Here is an 18,686-nt window from a genome sequence, read left to right as displayed (position 1 = left end):
GTCTGGCTGCTCCCCTTTGGCCTTTCTGGCATGGTTGCACCTTGTGGAACGAAGTTCCAGCCAGTGTAGCCCGCGGGATCATTGCAGCACTGAAGCCCGACCACCACGTCAAGGTGGCAGCTTTAGGTCGGGCTGAACATTGCTGGTGTGAGTTCACCCGGCTTAGCGGCCCAATGTCGCTTTAGGCAGAAGGGTATATTGGTAAGTCGAGAACTGAAGGAGGGTGTAGACTCAAACAACGGCTCGAGCTCAGCTCGTCTACTGAAAGGCCCGAGTACAAGACAGAAGACCAACTAAACTGTTATCCAGAATATTCAGCCCAGTGTTCAAGGGCTCTCGTTAGAATATTCAGCCCAGTGTTCAAGACGTTGGCTCTCGTTAAATAATAAGGTTCCAATCTCATTGCTGATAAACTTACGAATGGCTAATTTTTGATCCTACCTGGTGTATCAGGTGAGGCGCACTAGCGCTCTTTATTTCTGGACTCCTCTGGTTCACCAGGCTTCCCTATCGACAACCAGGCTATGGCTGAGCTCTTGCGTGCCTGGATGGGACGATGTCGAGACTGTGTACAAAAGATCCATTGGAACACATCCCTGCTCCAAACATGAGCCAAAAATGATGACAGATAAAACTCTGCCTAAATAACAGGCGAATTTTCCCAGCGAGGGGGAGCTGTGTCCGGAAAGTCGAGCGCAATAAGCGATAAACATAGATAAGGTCCTCCTAAACTGGTGGAAATCCCTAACCGTCCCACCATAGAGCCACATGTCAAACGACATGTAAGGTCACACTAGGCTGCTAAGTTGCAGGACGAAATTGGATTGTGGAATGACTGCAGCGCTGTTTTGGAACTTTGGAAAGGCACTTATGGACGGTGTGCCAGAACACCCTGATCGAGGCTACGTCTGACCGAAATCAAAGCTGTACCCCCGACGGCGCTCACCAGTTTATCTACCATCCGCTATCATATTTGGTTGCAGCTACCTTGGAGGCGTTATTTAACAGATCCCTTGACAAGACACTGTCACAGGACTGGAAAGCCATGGCTTTGAATTCAGCACTAAAGAGTGAAAACCTTGAAATTGCTTCAGATCCGAGTTTAACTGGAGTGCCGAAGATACCTCCGATAATGATCGAAGAAAACCCAATGACATACTCCGCCACCATTCAACCGCAGTTGAGCAGCGCACATTTTTGCACGAACACTCGTACCTACAATCTGTTCTGAACAGAGTGATTGGGTTTTGCAATCTAGATCTTCGTAAGACATTTGACAAAATCAACTACAATCTGCCGATGACCTGCTTGCCCTAGTGTCAGGTGCAAATACGGTTGAAACGCCATGGAGTTTGAAGGGGGTAGCTTCAGTGGGAAAACCTTGAAATTGCTTCAGATCCGAGTTTAACTGGAGTGCCGAAGATACCTCCGATAATGATCGAAGAAAACCCAATGACATACTCCGCCACCATTCAACCGCAGTTGAGCAGCGCACATTTTTGCACGAACACTCGTACCTACAATCTGTTCTGAACAGAGTGATTGGGTTTTGCAATCTAGATCTTCGTAAGACATTTGACAAAATCAACTACAATCTGCCGATGACCTGCTTGCCCTAGTGTCAGGTGCAAATACGGTTGAAACGCCATGGAGTTTGAAGGGGGTACTTAGCTTCAGTGGATGGTAGCCGTTTCAGGCCGAGGATCGTCATCGGGGGAGTAGTAGAGCGTTTAGGAGATGAAGTAATATCTAGACTGGCTTACTAGGGGTCCAGCTGGCAACAGGAAACCTGAGGATGACCAGGTGTTGCGGACTACGGAAGGTTGCCCTCACTAGGGGTCCAGCTGGCAACAGGAAACCTGAGGATGACCAGGTGTTGCGGACTACGGAAGGGTTGCCCTCGCAAGTTGTTTGTGCCTGTCTTGTGAAGCCCCTAAATGTAGTAAATGATATAATGAAGAAGACCGTCAATTCCTGTGCAATCGATTCTCGTGAGGTCGATAGCGTAAGAAACTGAACGTTTATTCGGCATTTGCTTGCTCTGCGCACTAGATACCTATCTAATTATTCGCTTCCTTATCATATGTGATCGAGATCGTAAAATGTTAACCCTGTGTTAGATTAATGGCTGGAACATACAGAAAGGTTTTTCTTACGTTTCAGCTTAATGCCACATCATACAATTTTTCCAAGCAGTCACCCATTATCACACCGCCGAGACAGTATTTCATTAACTCTGTAGTTAATGATTTAGGATAACAATGCCGATAATGGGAACCGGAAATGATCTGACCAGATGAGCATAAATTGTACAGGCAGGAACTTCGAACAAAACAGCGTATGCATAGCTTTCAGCTAAAGAAATAACTGGGCTAGCAGAGATTGCGGAATGGCAACTCTGAACATAAGGCAGGTCGGTACTGTTCCCTAAGCTATCACTAAACAAATTACAAGATTTACCGAGAGTAGAAAAAACGGTCGGAGAACAAGTGTGTTTATGATGCATCTTCGGGTTCGTGGGAGTCATTTACACATGATGAAGTGGAGATGAGGTGTGCGCTTGGTCAAAACTTGCGAAATACAAGTACCTGTCCGGAGTGGGTAGGATATATAAATCGATAAATGTTCGTGTTAGATAACGGTGAACAAAACCAGGCTAGTTCAGCAGAAGCGATTAGATATTCATCCTTTGGGTATAGGATCGGGAGATACAAAAAGTGAGCAGCGATTAGCCCAACAATCACGAAATCACGTGGCCTAAAAAGGTTTTGTGGTGCCGAGTAAACAACCGCCAATGCTGCAAGGCGTTGAATTACGTATCCGTATGAGGAAAAACAGAATAATCGACGCAACCAAGCCCATACAACTACGTGAGATTGAGCAACGGAAGGCAGACTTCTTCAGTTCAGTTAATCAACTGCTTGCTCATTAAACCTATGGAGATGGTATAAAATACAAATTCGCGTTGATAATCAACCGTGGAAGAGGGTCGTAGTGGAAATCCACTTCTATTGTGAATGTCTTGGGAAGAGATTCAGCAGGGCTGAACGCGGATTCTACAGAGGCTTCCCGTTCGACTGTTAGATTGACTTCCAAAGAAGGCAGCAGCAGATCTTTAGGCCCGGCCCCGTGTTACAACTTCTTCATCTCTTTTACGCAGGTTGCAAGCATTACATCAATATGGAATCGTTTCTCAGTCATAAACCCCATGTCAAATGTAAGGTGCTACAGTCGCGTTCACTAAGAACAAGGGGGATGATAGGATATGTCGAATATCGGAGACAATGGTCTAACAAGTCATCAAATTCTACGTCGGACAAACTGGGAGGAGACTATGCACGCGAATAAAGGAACACAACGCGGCCGTCAGGAGGCATGACCCCCTGTCCTTGATATCCATACACGAGGACCAAGAAGGCCACAAATTCAACTTGGAAAACGCAGAAATTTTGGTATACGGACGCACGAGGCACGGAAGAGAATTTCTGGAAGCATGGTACTCGACGGCAAATTCGATCAACCGGTGCATCGAACTGGACCCAATTTACGCACCCCTACGTGCAAAAGACCAACAACTCAACCGGAAAACTCAAGGAAGACCGAATATTGGATTCACAAACAACGAAACAAGGAACTCCTTGGAGGCAAATCAATAAAGGTCACAACGCAGGACTGGAAGGGACAAAGGTCAATCTAGCTTCGACCAGATTACGACGGAGGGGATGTCAAGCTCAAAGGTCACGTGGGCATCGGCGAATGGGGATACAGGACAACGGAGCAACCAATGGAATCACCCGACCGAACAACTAATCGCGACCAAAGGTCATCCCCTGCTAGCAGCACGTATATTAACACACGCACAACACTACCCAACGCACAACCACCAACCCACCGCTACGCACTACTACGCACCACAATAACGCACTGATGATGTCACCTCGATTGGTGATGAAACGTTTGCAATCAAATTGCCCAGCTCAGCGAACAAGCCAACGACCACCATCTACGATACCTGAGCTACCAACATTTTATTAAATTAAAATTTCTCATTTACTATGGGGTGGGCTAGCTGGGCAAGCGAGGCCTAAGAGTTGAGATTGCATAAAGTGATAACCGTGAAATGATGCCCTTCCAAGAAGGGACCCGCAACAAAGCCTCTACAATCAACGGGTACGAAAACTGCGGCGGTGATTAAAGTGGGACCTACAGTTAGCAGGTAGGAAATTCTGTCCGCAACTCATCAGTTACTACAGTGGTGTACTATATGATGAAAGAATGCGTGAGTACAAAGACTCACAGGTCATGTAACAGGTGGTTAGATCAGAGATGTGTGGGTAACTGAAGTGCATAAACACACGTGAAGTCATGCGAGTACTTGGCAGTTGTAGACGCTCAAAGAGCCGTTGTCATACCCGTGCGACTACGTGTCAGAGACTAATAAAAATGGAAGATAGCATACTCCGTCACAAAAAAGAACATGGTCCGTTTCATGTGAAGACGAGATAGTTGCTTTTTCAGAAATTCGTTTTAAACCGATCGACAGTAAGTTCGGCTTAGCATGTCCTAAACAAATTAAACTCGAAAGAGCATTGGAGACATGCAAATGAACGTTGTTGTTGTGAAGCAAGAATAGCAGTTCAACCAGTGTGCACTATAAGACCCGAGATAAGAACGATGAATTGCCAGTTAGACATTACTGCTTGTCATGCGGTCGTGCTCACCCAAAACACTTAACTGGCACATAATTTCTCACGTGGCATGTTCCCAATGGCTTCAGTGTGTACCAGTAATGCGCGGCAGATCGGCAGCACTACCCCTTATTATACACGAAATGGGACGGGATATCAGCCTCTACCTTGAATATGCTCATTTGTTTCTGAGTACTGAAAACCTGAGGCACCTGCGGCGCGACACGAGGGACATTTACTGGACTACGTAGTGGCATCAGTTCGATTTCAAGCCCCACACTCATCCTGTATTTCCTTGCACGGGCTTCCTGTATGAATAAGTGTTATTTGTCAGATCACTTACACTATGGTACATCCCACAAACAGGTTAAAGGCTCGCAACTTAGGTCAAAATAAAGGAAGAGATGGGTGAACTCATGGTCGTATATCTTTGGGAGGGCTGGGAGATAAGACAGAACATCAGGGGAGGGGAGCGAAAGAAATGAGGAAAAAGGTATGATGATACACGCCTAGATTGCATTAATCCAGTGCACCCTACTCTTGCGGCGGCTGACTCCCAAACGTGTTACAGTTCAAAGTTCATACGCACTGCACCACCGGTAGATGGAATCAACAACAAATGAGCATACACCAGAGATGTTGTTGAGCTTCCCGTCAAAACCCACTTTATTTACATACTGCTTGGTGTTCAAGTACGAGACAAGGCTGATGGGAACTCGGGATCCACGCCCACTTGAGGTACCACAAGGAGGAAACCGGGAGTGGCAACTTAGTACATCCTACGGAATTCGAAAGTAGTATCCCCACTGTACGACGAGTACGCGGTTATTACAGCTGACAATGATGATGATGATGATGATGATCCCCAGGATGCTTCTCTTGTTGATACCTTACGTATGTCAACGCAACGCCTGTCACTTCTTCCATCATTTGCATGCTATTTGGTGGCGTATTGAAACCTCCTGCAACCAGAACTATATCTGACTTTTCCCGGTTGATAGGAGGGTGGTTATTTCTCAAATTTCTGAGAATCCGTGGTACAACTAACCGGTTCATAAGGGCGGTTAGCACTGGGACTGGACAGATTCACAGCACAGAGGCTACTGCTTACACGTAGTTGACCATGCAATAAAACTTCAGCTCAAGAACTGAGAGCTATTCCAACACCGGCACAACCAACCGAACCATCATTCGAAGTTCGCGGTCGACAGTGCCTAGAGAGTGAAGGTGTCGCGAGCTCAATGAATATACTAGGATTCTGTAATCGGATCTCAGAAATGTGACAGGTCTCTATTCACAAAGTATCAAGAGTGCGCGCAAGAGATACTTGTTCAGCAACGTTTTATTGATTCAAAAACCGAAGCCTATCTGGCTGACCTACCCACAACGGCGCTCTACGGAAGTAAACATCAAATAGATTGAAGGAAATCAACAGAAAGATGAAAGGCATCAGCAGTGACATGTTTCCGCTTATGCGCCCTGTCAAATGTAGTTATTAAGGTGACCTAGCTGATGTCACCGTGCGACGACCGACATGACATGAGGGTACACTTGTTTGGTTGTATGTGAGTTCAGATAATGTTATCGAGCATAGCCTATAACTGCCCGCTCAAATAAGATGGCTACCACGAGCGAACTCTCACAGGCCTACAAGCTATCCGCTTCCCGCGATTTTCTTTGACTGCGACTTACGCCATTTGATTCAGTGAGCCATTGAGCAGCTTACCAACTCCCAATCCTATGGGTTCGTACCCGTAAATACACCTGATCGTGCATAAAGTTCGTGAGAAAGACCTTGTTGGTTATGTAATACGGTAACCAAAGGTTATCGAGGAAAATTTGAAGAAAAAACGCTGCCCACAAACCTGTTGCTTGTAGTAGCGGCGTTCCTCTTCATCCAGGAGGACCAGATTGAGGAAGTACCGGACGGAGAATTTCCGATTCACATCACGCATTGTGGGACTCAATGAATAACTCTGCAAGAAGAGCCTAATAGGAATAGATTCTCCACGAACGGGAGCACCGTCCATAATTTCATACTTGGCAATGGTTTCAGAATCGGTGAACATATTCGGACCTAGAGTAGATAATTAGAGTAGGAGGACATTTATACCGGATCCAAGGGTTTCACGCTTCAAGATCTGTATTTCCATATTTTTAATTTTGACTCGTACAAGTAGAAAGTAGATTTTTCCGACAATCACGTCTCTGAGATGATACCTAGCGGCAAGGTGTGTCTGTCATTCGAATTGGATCTACTTTGATTTATTGTATTCAAATTCAATATGTAGGCTGTCTTCTATGCCTACTTCCATCTGAATACTTTCGTCTGGTTCCATAGGTTTGGTCAGTGAGTGAACCAATATTTCACGGTCTTTTGTCAAATCGGTCAATCGACGTTGCACGGTCACGCGAAGAAAATACCTAATGAATAGTGAACAGAAGCTGCAACCGTAACATACCTTAGTCTAACATGTGTTCCACAATAGCTTTCATAAGGCTTGTTGACAGTAAGGAATTCAAAAGGGTAGGAAACTGGCTGAGATAGTATGCCAGGACGAGCCAAGTCCTGGCTAAGAGTAATGAACTCGTCCCGATTGCCACGATCAGTGAAGAACTCGATAACACCAAGGAAATCGATGCGAATTCCTTGATGCTCCAGTTTGCTCCCACGTTTCATCCCGATCAGTACCCTACCTGCAACTGTCTCACCATCGTAGTAGACAGAGAGCGGATACACGTGCCCATCCTCGGTCTTGCATTCTTCCTGCTTCCTGTGTTCTTCGTCGTCCAACTCGATTCGAATGTCCACATTCTGTCCGAGCCCAAGAAAGTTCTGAAACATGAGTTATGACGATCCATTTATCGATAAGCAGCAATTCCAAACATGGGACTGGCAACGGTAAATTAACTACAGAACACAAATACGAATATAGGCGTTCTGTTAAAGCAGATGGTAAACATGACCAGATTCACATAAGAGCATGTCAAGTTTTCACAAGCTACCCATTGCACTGATTCGGAAGACAGTATAGATCAGTTCTATTCATCCTCTCACAAAAGTTCCTGCGATACACACAACAGTAATCATGCTTTCCATGGGTGAGATGGCGCTTAACATTGTTACGGTTTGTCAGATAGACCTGTGCTCGCAATATTTTGCACGTTTAGAATGAGGGGGGATAAGGACAGAAGAAGCAGCGAACAGATCCAATAACCCCCGCCCACCCTCAAAACAAGGGCGCTACTTTATAGCTGTTCCTCTACACATGGATTGTGGATGCTAGCTTTCGCGTCAAGTTGGAGAAAGGAAAGGAAATATAGCCTTCACTATCGAACGTGTTCTTAAGCGCAAGAGTATCGCAGCCTCAGCGAAACAAAATTCGGGTAGCATAAAAAAGCGAATCTTTATACGACAGAAAGCCAAATTTAACATGGTTCCGACCAGTCATCAAAGACGTTCACTTGACAGCGGGACCTGACTTGCTCAGAAAACGTCACTACATACCACCCAGTAATGCAGTGTTTTATATCACCTGCGATCCATACAACTTTAGGCGTAACCTATTTGGTTGTTCTTTTTGTGCACAAACCAACTGCGAAAATGGCATCGCGGCGTTTGTGGACACCACTTGGTGGTCCGTAACCATAACATATCATGGAATGAACATCCACTCGTAAATTCCGACTTTTTGAAGCGACTGATAGGCGTTTTTCATTGCTATTCAGTTTCACATATAAGAGCTAGTTGTTTGTAAGCAAAAAAACTGCGTTGTAAGAAACGGTGTGTTCAGGTACACATCGGGGAGTGAAATTCTGTCCTCTAACTGTTCATGACAAATCGTAATTAGGAGTTTAAATCATGAAAGGACGGCCAAAATACCACAACTCGAAACTTACCAACATATCGGAGTGTACTCAGAGCCGAGGAAGAACGCGGCAACGTAGGCTGAGACCCGACAACAGATAAAAAGCTACAAGGGATAGGAAGAAAAAGAGAAGAATTGCTAGCAAAGGCAGTTATGGTACCAAAGGCGATTTTTCTAAACGATATGTGAGATATGCCCGTGTTTGTGGGCGTCGCCACCATGAAACGAAAGGCACAAGGCCAATGGGGTTCCCAACGGTCATAACTCATATTCGCAGAAGCAACGATGCTGCCGTCGGGGTGGGATACGGTATGCATGGTGTACTATTACTGCTCAATAGCTGACCATGAACAATGAGTCATCATCCAACGCCGTCAAAAAGTGCACCATCAGACATCGGTCAGCGAGATCAACTGAATGCCACATGGATTATATCATATCACCAGATTTGATACGTCCCCTCAATCTTATTGGATGACTTGATCGATTTAGCGAGACGAAATCACACGGGAGTGAGACGCTTGGTTCCGAAGAATACGTGCATGCTTGAGAGTTCACTAATCCGGATCACACAGGGGGGTGGGCCAGGCTTAGATCGATCTCTTTCAAACACAATGTGCGAACACCAATTAGGGAGTGCGGTAAACGATTCCAATAAGGTATGATGGTGTGAAAAGGTTAATTTGAGCTCGACTGCCAAGTCTTCGATGGAACACCGCAAGGGGGCGGCCTCTGAAGCTTCGCGGGCTGAAACATAATGTATTTGTTAGCCTTAAAAACTTTCTACATGAGTGTTAGACAACTCACGTCAGCTATATTTGATGGTAAGCTGCTTCCTTGACGTGGGGGTCCGGCCTGGGTGCTGCAATAATCTCGCGGGTTGCGCTGACCGGAACTTCGTTCCACAAGGTCCAACCATGCCAGGAAGGCCAAAAGAAAGTATTCCGACCAAGAGTAACGAGACCTCGTACTACGATTAAGTATGTTAGGAGGCGGTCCGGTGATGAAGTCGTACTGTCCTATGTGATAAGGGTGTTAAGACAACAAGGTGTTTCCAAGGCGAACAGCATGCCCATATGCATGAAAGCAGTGATACTGCTTTCCCCTCCCCGAGGAAGAAAGGGTTAGAAAAGTTCGGTCTGTACACCCGATCACCCAACGGTTGACCATGACCACCGGCGCATTATTCAATACGGTCGAAATGCTTTCAAAATTAATGGATCCGGTGCTGCTCCAAAGGAACCTGCTCAGCGCAGCCGCATCAGGCATGAGACACTAATGCTTTATCCCCTGTGCCTTAGGGTCAGGTCAACCATCTGCAGCCAAACAGGTTAGAGTAATGAGTCGTGGACTCCCGGAGGGGTCCGACTGCCCACTGCCTTGTGGGCCAGAGTGGGTCGGATGCTCAAGGCAAGATGCCTAAACCGAGCCCCCTTCCTTGGCCTTGGCAACTGGGGAATATCATTCGCCGCACAATTCTTTGTCTACCGATACCCCTCTCGCACCCATTTCCACCACACAAGCAAACCTTGCTGGGTCATTTGACTGACACGACCAATGGTCCTTATGCACCAGATACACGAAGTGACAAGGGGAACACGTGAGTTCGTCCTAAGCAGCTTGACGTGCATGGCCGCGATGGCATCTTGTGCGCGTATTTTGGAGACCCAACGTACATCGACAGGGAGGCGTTCAGGGGGTGTGTGGTCTTGTTGGGAGACCGTGCCCTCTAACTCAAGGTCTGAATCGTGAGACAGCGCTCGTTGGGATCTTCCCGAGGAACCCTTCCCGCAGCCAGTGAATCAACAGTACTGGCTGCAGGGGGACTGGTCTGACCCGAGAGCTCGTTTGACTCCTGATGCGTACAACATGTCTTTTGGGCAGCTATAAAAGTAATTCGACCGTATTAAGTAATGCGCCGGTGGTCCAGGTCAACCCTTGGGTGATCGCAGTGCGCGATTTTCAGGGCACAAATTTGTTTAACCCATCTTTCCTGGGAGGAAGGTACCATCACTGCATGCATGAATAAGGAGATACTGGTCACCTGAAAGAAAAGCCTTACTGCCTTTACACTCCCATCTCACAGAACCGTACGGTTTTACCTTTAGAGCGCCTCCTAATGCGATTACTCGTCACACAGGGATTCGCTGTTCTTTGTCTGGTTGCCACCGTTAGCCTTCGTGGTATGGTTGACTATTTTTCAAGCATTTTAGATCGCAGGATTATTGCAGCAGTGAAGTGAAGCCCAGCCACCATGGAAAAGTGACACTTCACGGTAGGTTAGCCGGGGAAACGTGAAAAAGGACAAGAAATCACTAACAAAGGCAGCAGTGGTGAGTTCGCAGTCTTGAGAACTTCCGTATGTGACCAAAATGCATATTGGTGTACACTTGATGGCCATAATATAACTATGGTTAAGAGCGACTTACAGTGGCGAGTTGCACCATGTATAAAATAAATGCAATGCGAAAGGTGGAGCAAGTCAAAAGAGGAATTTGTTGTTCGTGAGTTCCTTGGTGAAAGTCCAGACGGGGAAACGTGTCCTCTCCACAGCAGAGATGCTACATGTGCTCCGTAATTGTCCATGGACTTGTAAAGTTTGGCTTACTCCCTGCCCTCTGCACGCGAGAGTACACGTATGATGACTGTCATGTCTTCCTGTGTATAGGAAGGTTTGAAGTGTGTATAATACAGAATCATTCCGACGCGTACAAGACGAGAAATGCCTTGTTGTCGGTCTGGGTTACAAGCGTGGTAAGAAGAAAGCGTTCAACTGTAGCACCATTCCGGTGCCTAGCTGCCATGCCACCCGAAGGATGCACGAGGGCTGGGATACTACCAGGTTGCCCAGGCCTAGACAGGGGAAGTAGATGGGCGGAGGTCGGGTTCGAACCACGGACCTTCCGGTCAGTAAATTCGCGCTCTAACCACTTGGGCCATCTCGCCCCAAGCGTGATAGGGTTTCGTCACGCGATTTGTGTTTGCGGAACGAAGGAGTCGCGTGATCTAGTGAACATGGATGTACTACATGAATTAAGCGTTGTCTGAAGGAACAGGGAAATGACAGATAAACGTAAAACTGACCCAGTAAGAGTGCCACCGCAGTCACACTCCTATCAAATAGTGGCTTGTGCACGTCAAAGTGCGAGACATCCGGAGGAGTATATGTAAACAATAACAATCGACTGGCAGTCATATGCTGTTCTCATCACAACCCTTCGAACTGCTAATAAGCTAAACAAGAAAGATGATGTCCAAAGCCATATTGAGTGCTGGTAGCAATTGGATAAGCAGTTCCCGTGTCCCACGAGGGCAGTGGCCACAAGATTTCATTATTTTCCAACAAAATGACAGACCGATTACCATTATTGTAAGCTGGGTTGATGATATCATTTCATAGGGGTTTGGTAGATTTATTGGTGGGTAGCGTTTCGCTTTTGACACAAAAGCTTCGTCAGGCCAAGTGAGTAAATAAGTAGGTTGATTGGGTTTTCAGGCAGTCAGGTAACTAATCCGTGAGATTTCAGAATCGGTGGGCATAAACGTTCCATTAGCAGACCACCGAGAAACGCAAATGAATACCAGGCGTCAGTCAAGATTCAGCCAATAGCAGGGCATGCTCTAGACACTGGGCATAGGATAGATTTAGAAAATGTGGACATCCTGAGACAGCGACTGGTGGCCAAGGCGGTGGAAATCGCCAAGCATCCGAGTGTGAATAGAATAGAGGGGGTAGAACTTGTAAACGTGTGGTCTTAGATCAGCCGAGATGACAAGAGGCGATTATCAGCGGAATGGCCTGGGTCTAAGAGTACAAAATCCATGTAGAGTTAGATCCAATTAACCACTCCACCCCCATCCCCAAACCAAGTGTCCCAGCACCCTTGGACAAACACAGGTGAACGAAATCTGTAAACGACCCCGAGAGGAATTTTCCATTAAGGTGTCCTAGGCTGGAAAAGCAGGGACGGAAAATCCGGGTTCATCATAAAGACCAATCCCCCCTACCTAATCTATCGTAAATCGTAGCCATCCCCAATAATCAACAAACAGAATCATCAGACTGAACACCCAGCACTGATCAAGACACTAGCCATAAGGAATCTCACGGATTGATCCCCTGACTGCCTTGAAACCCAATCAACCTACTTATTTACTCACTTGGCCTGACGAAGCTTTTGTGTCAAAAGTGAAACTTTTCCCAGCAATAAATCCACCAATTGTTTACCAAACCCATCTGAAGCGATGACTTCCCAACCGGTCCCAAACATTTTCCAATGAGTTGATGATAATTTATTTCAACTTAGTCAAAGAAAAATATAAGATCGTTCAGCCGTAACGCCCTTTCGGTGTCTAGCTGCCACGCCATCCAAAGGAAGAAGGAAGGCTGGGATACTGCCAGATTGCCCAAGCCTAGACAGAGGAAGTCAAAATGAAGAGGTCAGGTTCGAACCACGGACATTCCGGTCAGTAAACTCGCGCAATCTCGGCTCCTCCTTACTTGAAGGAGTTGAACTCTAGAGCCACTGGGTCCCCCAATAAAGTGGCCCACTAGCTTCCTTGAAGCTTAAACTCTATGTCTCAGTGTACCAGGTGTTCTGTCCCTTCACTTTGACATAACCAATGCTTAACCGTGTTTGGTTCACCAGTTGTACTACATGCCTTTATTCGGTTCCCAGTGTCCTATTTCCCAATCATCACTGTTTGTGCTCGAATGAATCCAGCGCTTTGTTCTGACTAGCATAGCCTTCAAAGCGAGAGAAACTCGCTTGGTATGCGAGTTTCTTCTCTTTAAAACCATCTGGCGTACCTCAGCACTGCTAACCCGATGTTGCCGATCGATGTTTTGGAGGCGCCAATGGTAACCGTCGAAAGTTTTCCTACATTCCCCCGGCGGAGGAGCCATGTTTCCGATCCACAAAGCAGTGTGAACCACACCAGTATTGTATGCTCGCTCTCCCCTTGACAGACATGCCAACGTCACTTCGATGCCGTAGATGCCAACATGACAAGAGCTGCTTTGACCTCATTTTCATCAGCCACCCTGGTAGAGCAATTTATCTACCACGTCGATTGACTGGTATGCAAGCATGACGTCTGAGTCTGATCGCGTCCACTTTTGTACCAGCGTTTTGCACTTTGTAGGCGTGAAGTGAATGCCGAACCATATGGAAGAATTAGTTACGCTATTACGTGACCTGCATCCTTGAAGGACCAAGACCAAAATTGATAAAATCGTCTGAGTACTCAGTGTCTGCGAGCGAACACCCGGGAGTATCTCGACCCCCCTGTTTTGTGGGCAATCGAAGCTCCAAGTAGCACGCCAATAATAGTTGAACAAGACCTGACAAAGGTCCATAATCTCGTATTACACAAATGGACGCGCAAAAATCAGCCAGATCCCTTAAATGCCCGGAGAAGTCCGCATATATCGCCCTCAAAATGGGAAAATCCAGCTGCACCGTGTTTCCTCAAGCAGTACCGGATCTGCGGAGTCAAAAGCAGCCTCGAGATCGAGAAAAACGACCATCTCTGGAAGTGTGAAATTAGCGTCGCTCGAGAGCCCGTCTCAAGCTGAATGTAAGGTAAACGCATTTACGATCGAGACGAGACCCAGCATAATTTTCCTGGACGCCCCTCTCCCCCGACAGTCGACCAAACTGTGAAAAACAATATTAGAGAACACCTTGGATACCACGCCTACCAGACTGGTGCCATAAGTCTTCCTCTTGCGCGCGTTCCAGTAGCATTGTTTTAACTCCAAATCTCCGGTCTTAGTCTGATTACTCTCCAGGTCTTCACCAGCTTCTTTTAAAAGCGCAGAGCCGAGCACGCTATCGCGCAGGATGAATGAGGCGGCGCTGTAATTTCGCATTTGGCACCAGACTGGTATAGATATCCCTTTGAGGTTCGTTGAGCTCTTCTATACAACATGTCGAAGGAGGATAGCTGGACGGCTCCTTAAAGTGTTCAACCGATCGCTCAATACGGCACTTTTGTGGACGAAGTGCTGTTTTACCTTTTTGCAAATTGATCGCTGTAGAACGATTTTGTGCGTTTGTCCCTATTTTGTCCGATTGACCAAATAACTTGAAATAGGACATGGCTGTCACCTGCAGTGGAAGCCTTCGTCAATACGTTGCATTTCGAATCCACTGGCAATGTCATTTTCCAGGCTCTTGATTCGCCGTTGGCTGATAAATCTGTGCACCACCGTAACCATTACTTGCTGGTTTAACTTTTCTGGAAACGGCAATATCTGTTGCTGACGTGCCGGAATATTGGTAGCTCGGATGAGATTATCGGTTAGTTAGGTGACTGTGGTGTTCGCCGTAAGTCGACTGTCGAACATGCAAGTCGACGGCCAACCTTGGCGAACATGCAAGTCGACTGCAAAGCTCGGCGGACAACCAGCAGTCACCTGGACAACCAATAATAAGGTAATTTGGTGTAGACGATGTATAAGGTTTATTTGGTTGGTTCGGTTGACCTGAGGAAAGCCCTAAAAGCTGTAAGCCAGCCTTATTTCTCTTTATTCTATTCATCCTTCAACCAATCTTCGTCAAGAGCAGGACTGCGTTTCCAGCAGTTGTCCAGCCGTATCAGACCAATAACGTTAATGTACACGAACTCACTGAAGCTGAAAGGAATAACTCTTTTCCATCACGAACTATCCTGAGAAAACTGGTGACCCAGCAAACTGATAACCGAGCCCATTCAACGTGTTCCCCATTTTGGTTAATTTGCAAGTGCTTATGATGTATGACCTTGTCTACTGAGCTCCGGTTTACATTTCTTTGCTGTCCATCCTTAGAGATTGTCATGAACCTCGTTCTTTCAATAGCGTGTATACTACGATAGTCAATGTACGTGATAAATGGAATAAAATTCCCTAATATCAATTTCCAACGATAACTGAGGGTCATGTGACCCAGCTGAGTGCATGGATTTTTCGCTCAAAGTCACGGTTTGCGCTGAGAGATCGTGCTGGTCAGGTGCCTGGCCACCATCTAAGCAAAAGAATAACGCGTCGATTGGTGTGATGGGTCGCGAGGAGGCTGCGGGCCAAATGATGCTCCGCTCTTATTGGTCATAGCATACGCCAACCAAAATCGAGCTTTGCAACTGGATCACATTTGTCCCCTACGGACAATTGAGCTCAGAGCACCGGTTTAAACTTCTGAGCCGCATCTAGACATCCATAGGTACCAGCAGTGTTAGGAAATTATTGTACCAGGATGTAATATGCACGCTGTGGAAGCACCAGGAGACAGTAATTCTCCGAAGGCAGGTGTTTACGACAATTTCTGTGGATGGAAAACAGAAATAAAACTCACGAGCCAAAGCCCAGTAAGCGAGGTTGTGCATCACCAATACTTACATATAAATCAATCAAAATGACAAACACCGTATACTACACAGGATTTTGCCGTCAGTGTTATGATTTCGTCAGTGGACAATGAAAGTGCTGTGAATGGCTGTAAAATTGTGGATGTAGATTACAGTGGTTATTCGTTTGAGCAACAAAATGCAACATTCTGAAGTTAAAAATTTTGTTCCATTTGCAAATGTTCCGCAGCGAGAACACTACCCGGCCAAAGAGCCCCATGGTTCAACGGCCTGTGGGTTCGATTTCAGAGGCATTTGCTGAGACGTTGGTGGCTGCAGGGGTTTCATCCCTCGCGCATTCAAGAGAGCTCCAGACGAGTTCACGAAGGTGACTAAATGGTGTGTGTGAGCTCATCGGACAAAAGTATACCCTAGCGTTTTGCTTTAGGACAAGCTGTACTACCAATGCAGCAGGCGACTCACAGACCCAGTAAAATTCAAATAAGCACAGAAGCTAGTAAGCTGAATACACCTCTTGGTGACAAACAGTGGGTGAAACACCGGTTGTTTGAAAACAGACGGAACCACTAATCCGTCAAATCCCGCCATCTTGTTCGCAACCATAAGGTAGGCAATATTTTGTATGACCGACTGCCTATGAACCAACGCCCGACCGAAGAGGATTTCGGTACCAAAAGGGCCCCGTCGAAGTATGGAGCGCCGATACATGAAGCGCGGCACTTTCTGGACGGCGGATGGGGCGAAATCCTCACCAATCAGGTCTTACACTACTACAATAAGAATTTTCAACCTGATCTGTTGAGTGAATGAGGAATCGTTTGGTTTCATCATGGTAGACTAAATGCATGGTGGAGCTTCCCTAGTCTTTGTAATTATTGGGGTAGGGGCACTGTAGCCAAGTAAACTCATCCAGGACAAGGTAGTTAACCTTGTTCAGACGTTTATCAGGCGTCGTGAATATCGATGAAATACACACATTTAAATCATTTGATTAAGCCCTTTTGGAACAACCCGCCTGTGGTACGTTGATTCAAGCTGAGGGCAGTGTGTTGTTTCCTAGTAACCTATGGCCAAATGAAACACGTTGCCGTTTGATCTTGGGATGCCCATCGACCAGGTGGATCGCGTCACATTTCTAAGCGCATTTCGGCATGCCAGAACCCACAGACAGTCATAGAGGCAAATGGGTTCCTTGAACGTGAAAAGTGCGAATCCACCGCGACTTCCCGAAACCGAGGCAAATAATTAGTGAGATGAACTAAAGGTCCGTTTTCGGTTACAGAGATTTTACGGTGTATGTAAAATTGTTGTTTAATCCTATGTGCGCGGGTTATCTTAAAAGATGGCAGGGAAATGAGCTCCAGTTAAGACAACCTGGAAATTTAGAGCGATCGCGAAAATCGGGAAGTTTGAGTTTAGGATCCACACTTCCAGTTGTCGTTGAAAAGTGCGGACGAATGCTGCTAGGTTGTTAGCGTCAGACTGGAAACGCATCAGAGACAACACTGTTCGTTAGGGCAGAATACAGGTATACTGTACAGAATACAGATACCGCTCCTGGGTTGCTCGTGTGCGTCATGTTTCTCTCTTTCAATGAGAAGGCGGTTGATTCATTTCTCTGGCGGTCTCATATATGTAAACAGCACATTCTCGTTTGTCTGAGCAAGGTCCAGTATAGTGGCTTGCTTTTGTATGTTCCATGGGCGGATTTCCGATTAAGAGCGGGTTTGTGCTTTAGGAAATTCCCGCTCGGTTTTTGTCACCCGGAGTCATCTCTTAGAAAAATGGTTGGGAACTATTTTTCAGAAGATGCCGAATCCTTTTAGATAGATTTCGGTCTATCCGGCTGCGCGTCAGTCTCTTAGAGAAGAACGTCAGACCAGCTTCAATAATTTTAAGATAGTGATCTATGATTCTTTCGCCGAATCTGGACCCAGTTTATATTGCACAAAAAAGCACGCATTTCCGGGAAGTCTGCACGGCAAAAAATCCACTTCACGGTATCTCGTGGATGAGACGATATGCTTATTAGCATTAAAGCCCTTATCAGCTAGAGACGTGGAGTATTGTTATTGCTCGAGGTTTTCTGTGAGAATCTGGTTGTCCTTCTGTGGGCGTGAGGAGCAACAGTAGACCACTCCTTGAAGAAGGGAATTTGTGCAGCTAAATTTGAATCCGCAGTACATCACAAAATGGTGTGGAGTGACGTCGGAGAAGACAATCCGGATGAGCAGGTCCCCTGTAAGTGTAAACAACTGCGTCTGTCCTCTCGCTTTTCGATTCCGCCAGGAAGGTGGAATGGCTATCCACTGAGATCTCCGCGTAGGAGGTATTTTGTGCAACCCAAGTATCCGTAAGTGCGATTATAACTGGCAGTTCAAAGCAGGCACTTCAGCGAGTCTCTGCTGCATTCAGAGATGTGCTCCCAGACAGATTAGCAAATTTACTAGCTTTACACCGGGTTTGGGCTCAAGGCTCTGAAGGGGCCTCTGGGGCGTACTTGCCCACTCCCTGCATTGGGTATCACAAAGTTCGCTCTTTGCTGAAAATGTTTTCTCCCCTCGAGGTTCCGGTTTGTGCGAGGCGTCCGTCCTCGAAGGATGTAGTTTTTAACCTCGGGGTTGCCACTTGTGATTCGTTCAACACCAACTTTTGGAAGTCTGGATCTGCTGTTGTTCAGAGATTTGCGGTAAACATACGTCCGTCTGGATTTGCCGAGCTTCACTGGCGCGTTGTGACCGGTAAGGTAATTTTCTGAAGCCCTGTCAGATCGCTTATG

The 18,686-nt window shown here is 46.5% G+C and overlaps 1 protein-coding gene across 1 annotated transcript in view; it reads right to left on the bottom strand.

Annotated features, from left to right (window-relative positions):
• T265_13390 (hypothetical protein) overlaps window positions 1-9,576 on the bottom strand; it is a gene marked incomplete at both ends in the record, with an annotated part of 34,070 nt that extends 24,494 nt beyond the window's left edge. The window contains 3 exons of the mRNA XM_009168659.1: window positions 6,554-6,765; window positions 7,113-7,524; window positions 9,365-9,576. Of these exons, the coding sequence (XP_009166923.1) occupies window positions 6,554-6,765; window positions 7,113-7,524; window positions 9,365-9,574 (834 nt within the window). The remainder of the gene's footprint in view (window positions 1-6,553; window positions 6,766-7,112; window positions 7,525-9,364) is intronic.
• Between the last annotated feature and the right edge of the window lie 9,110 nt (window positions 9,577-18,686).

Source organism: Opisthorchis viverrini (genome assembly GCF_000715545.1).
Source record: "Opisthorchis viverrini unplaced genomic scaffold opera_v5_62, whole genome shotgun sequence".
In the NCBI taxonomy this organism is placed as follows: Eukaryota; Metazoa; Platyhelminthes; class Trematoda; order Opisthorchiida; family Opisthorchiidae; genus Opisthorchis; species Opisthorchis viverrini.
This window is presented reverse-complemented; position numbering and strand designations above follow the sequence as displayed.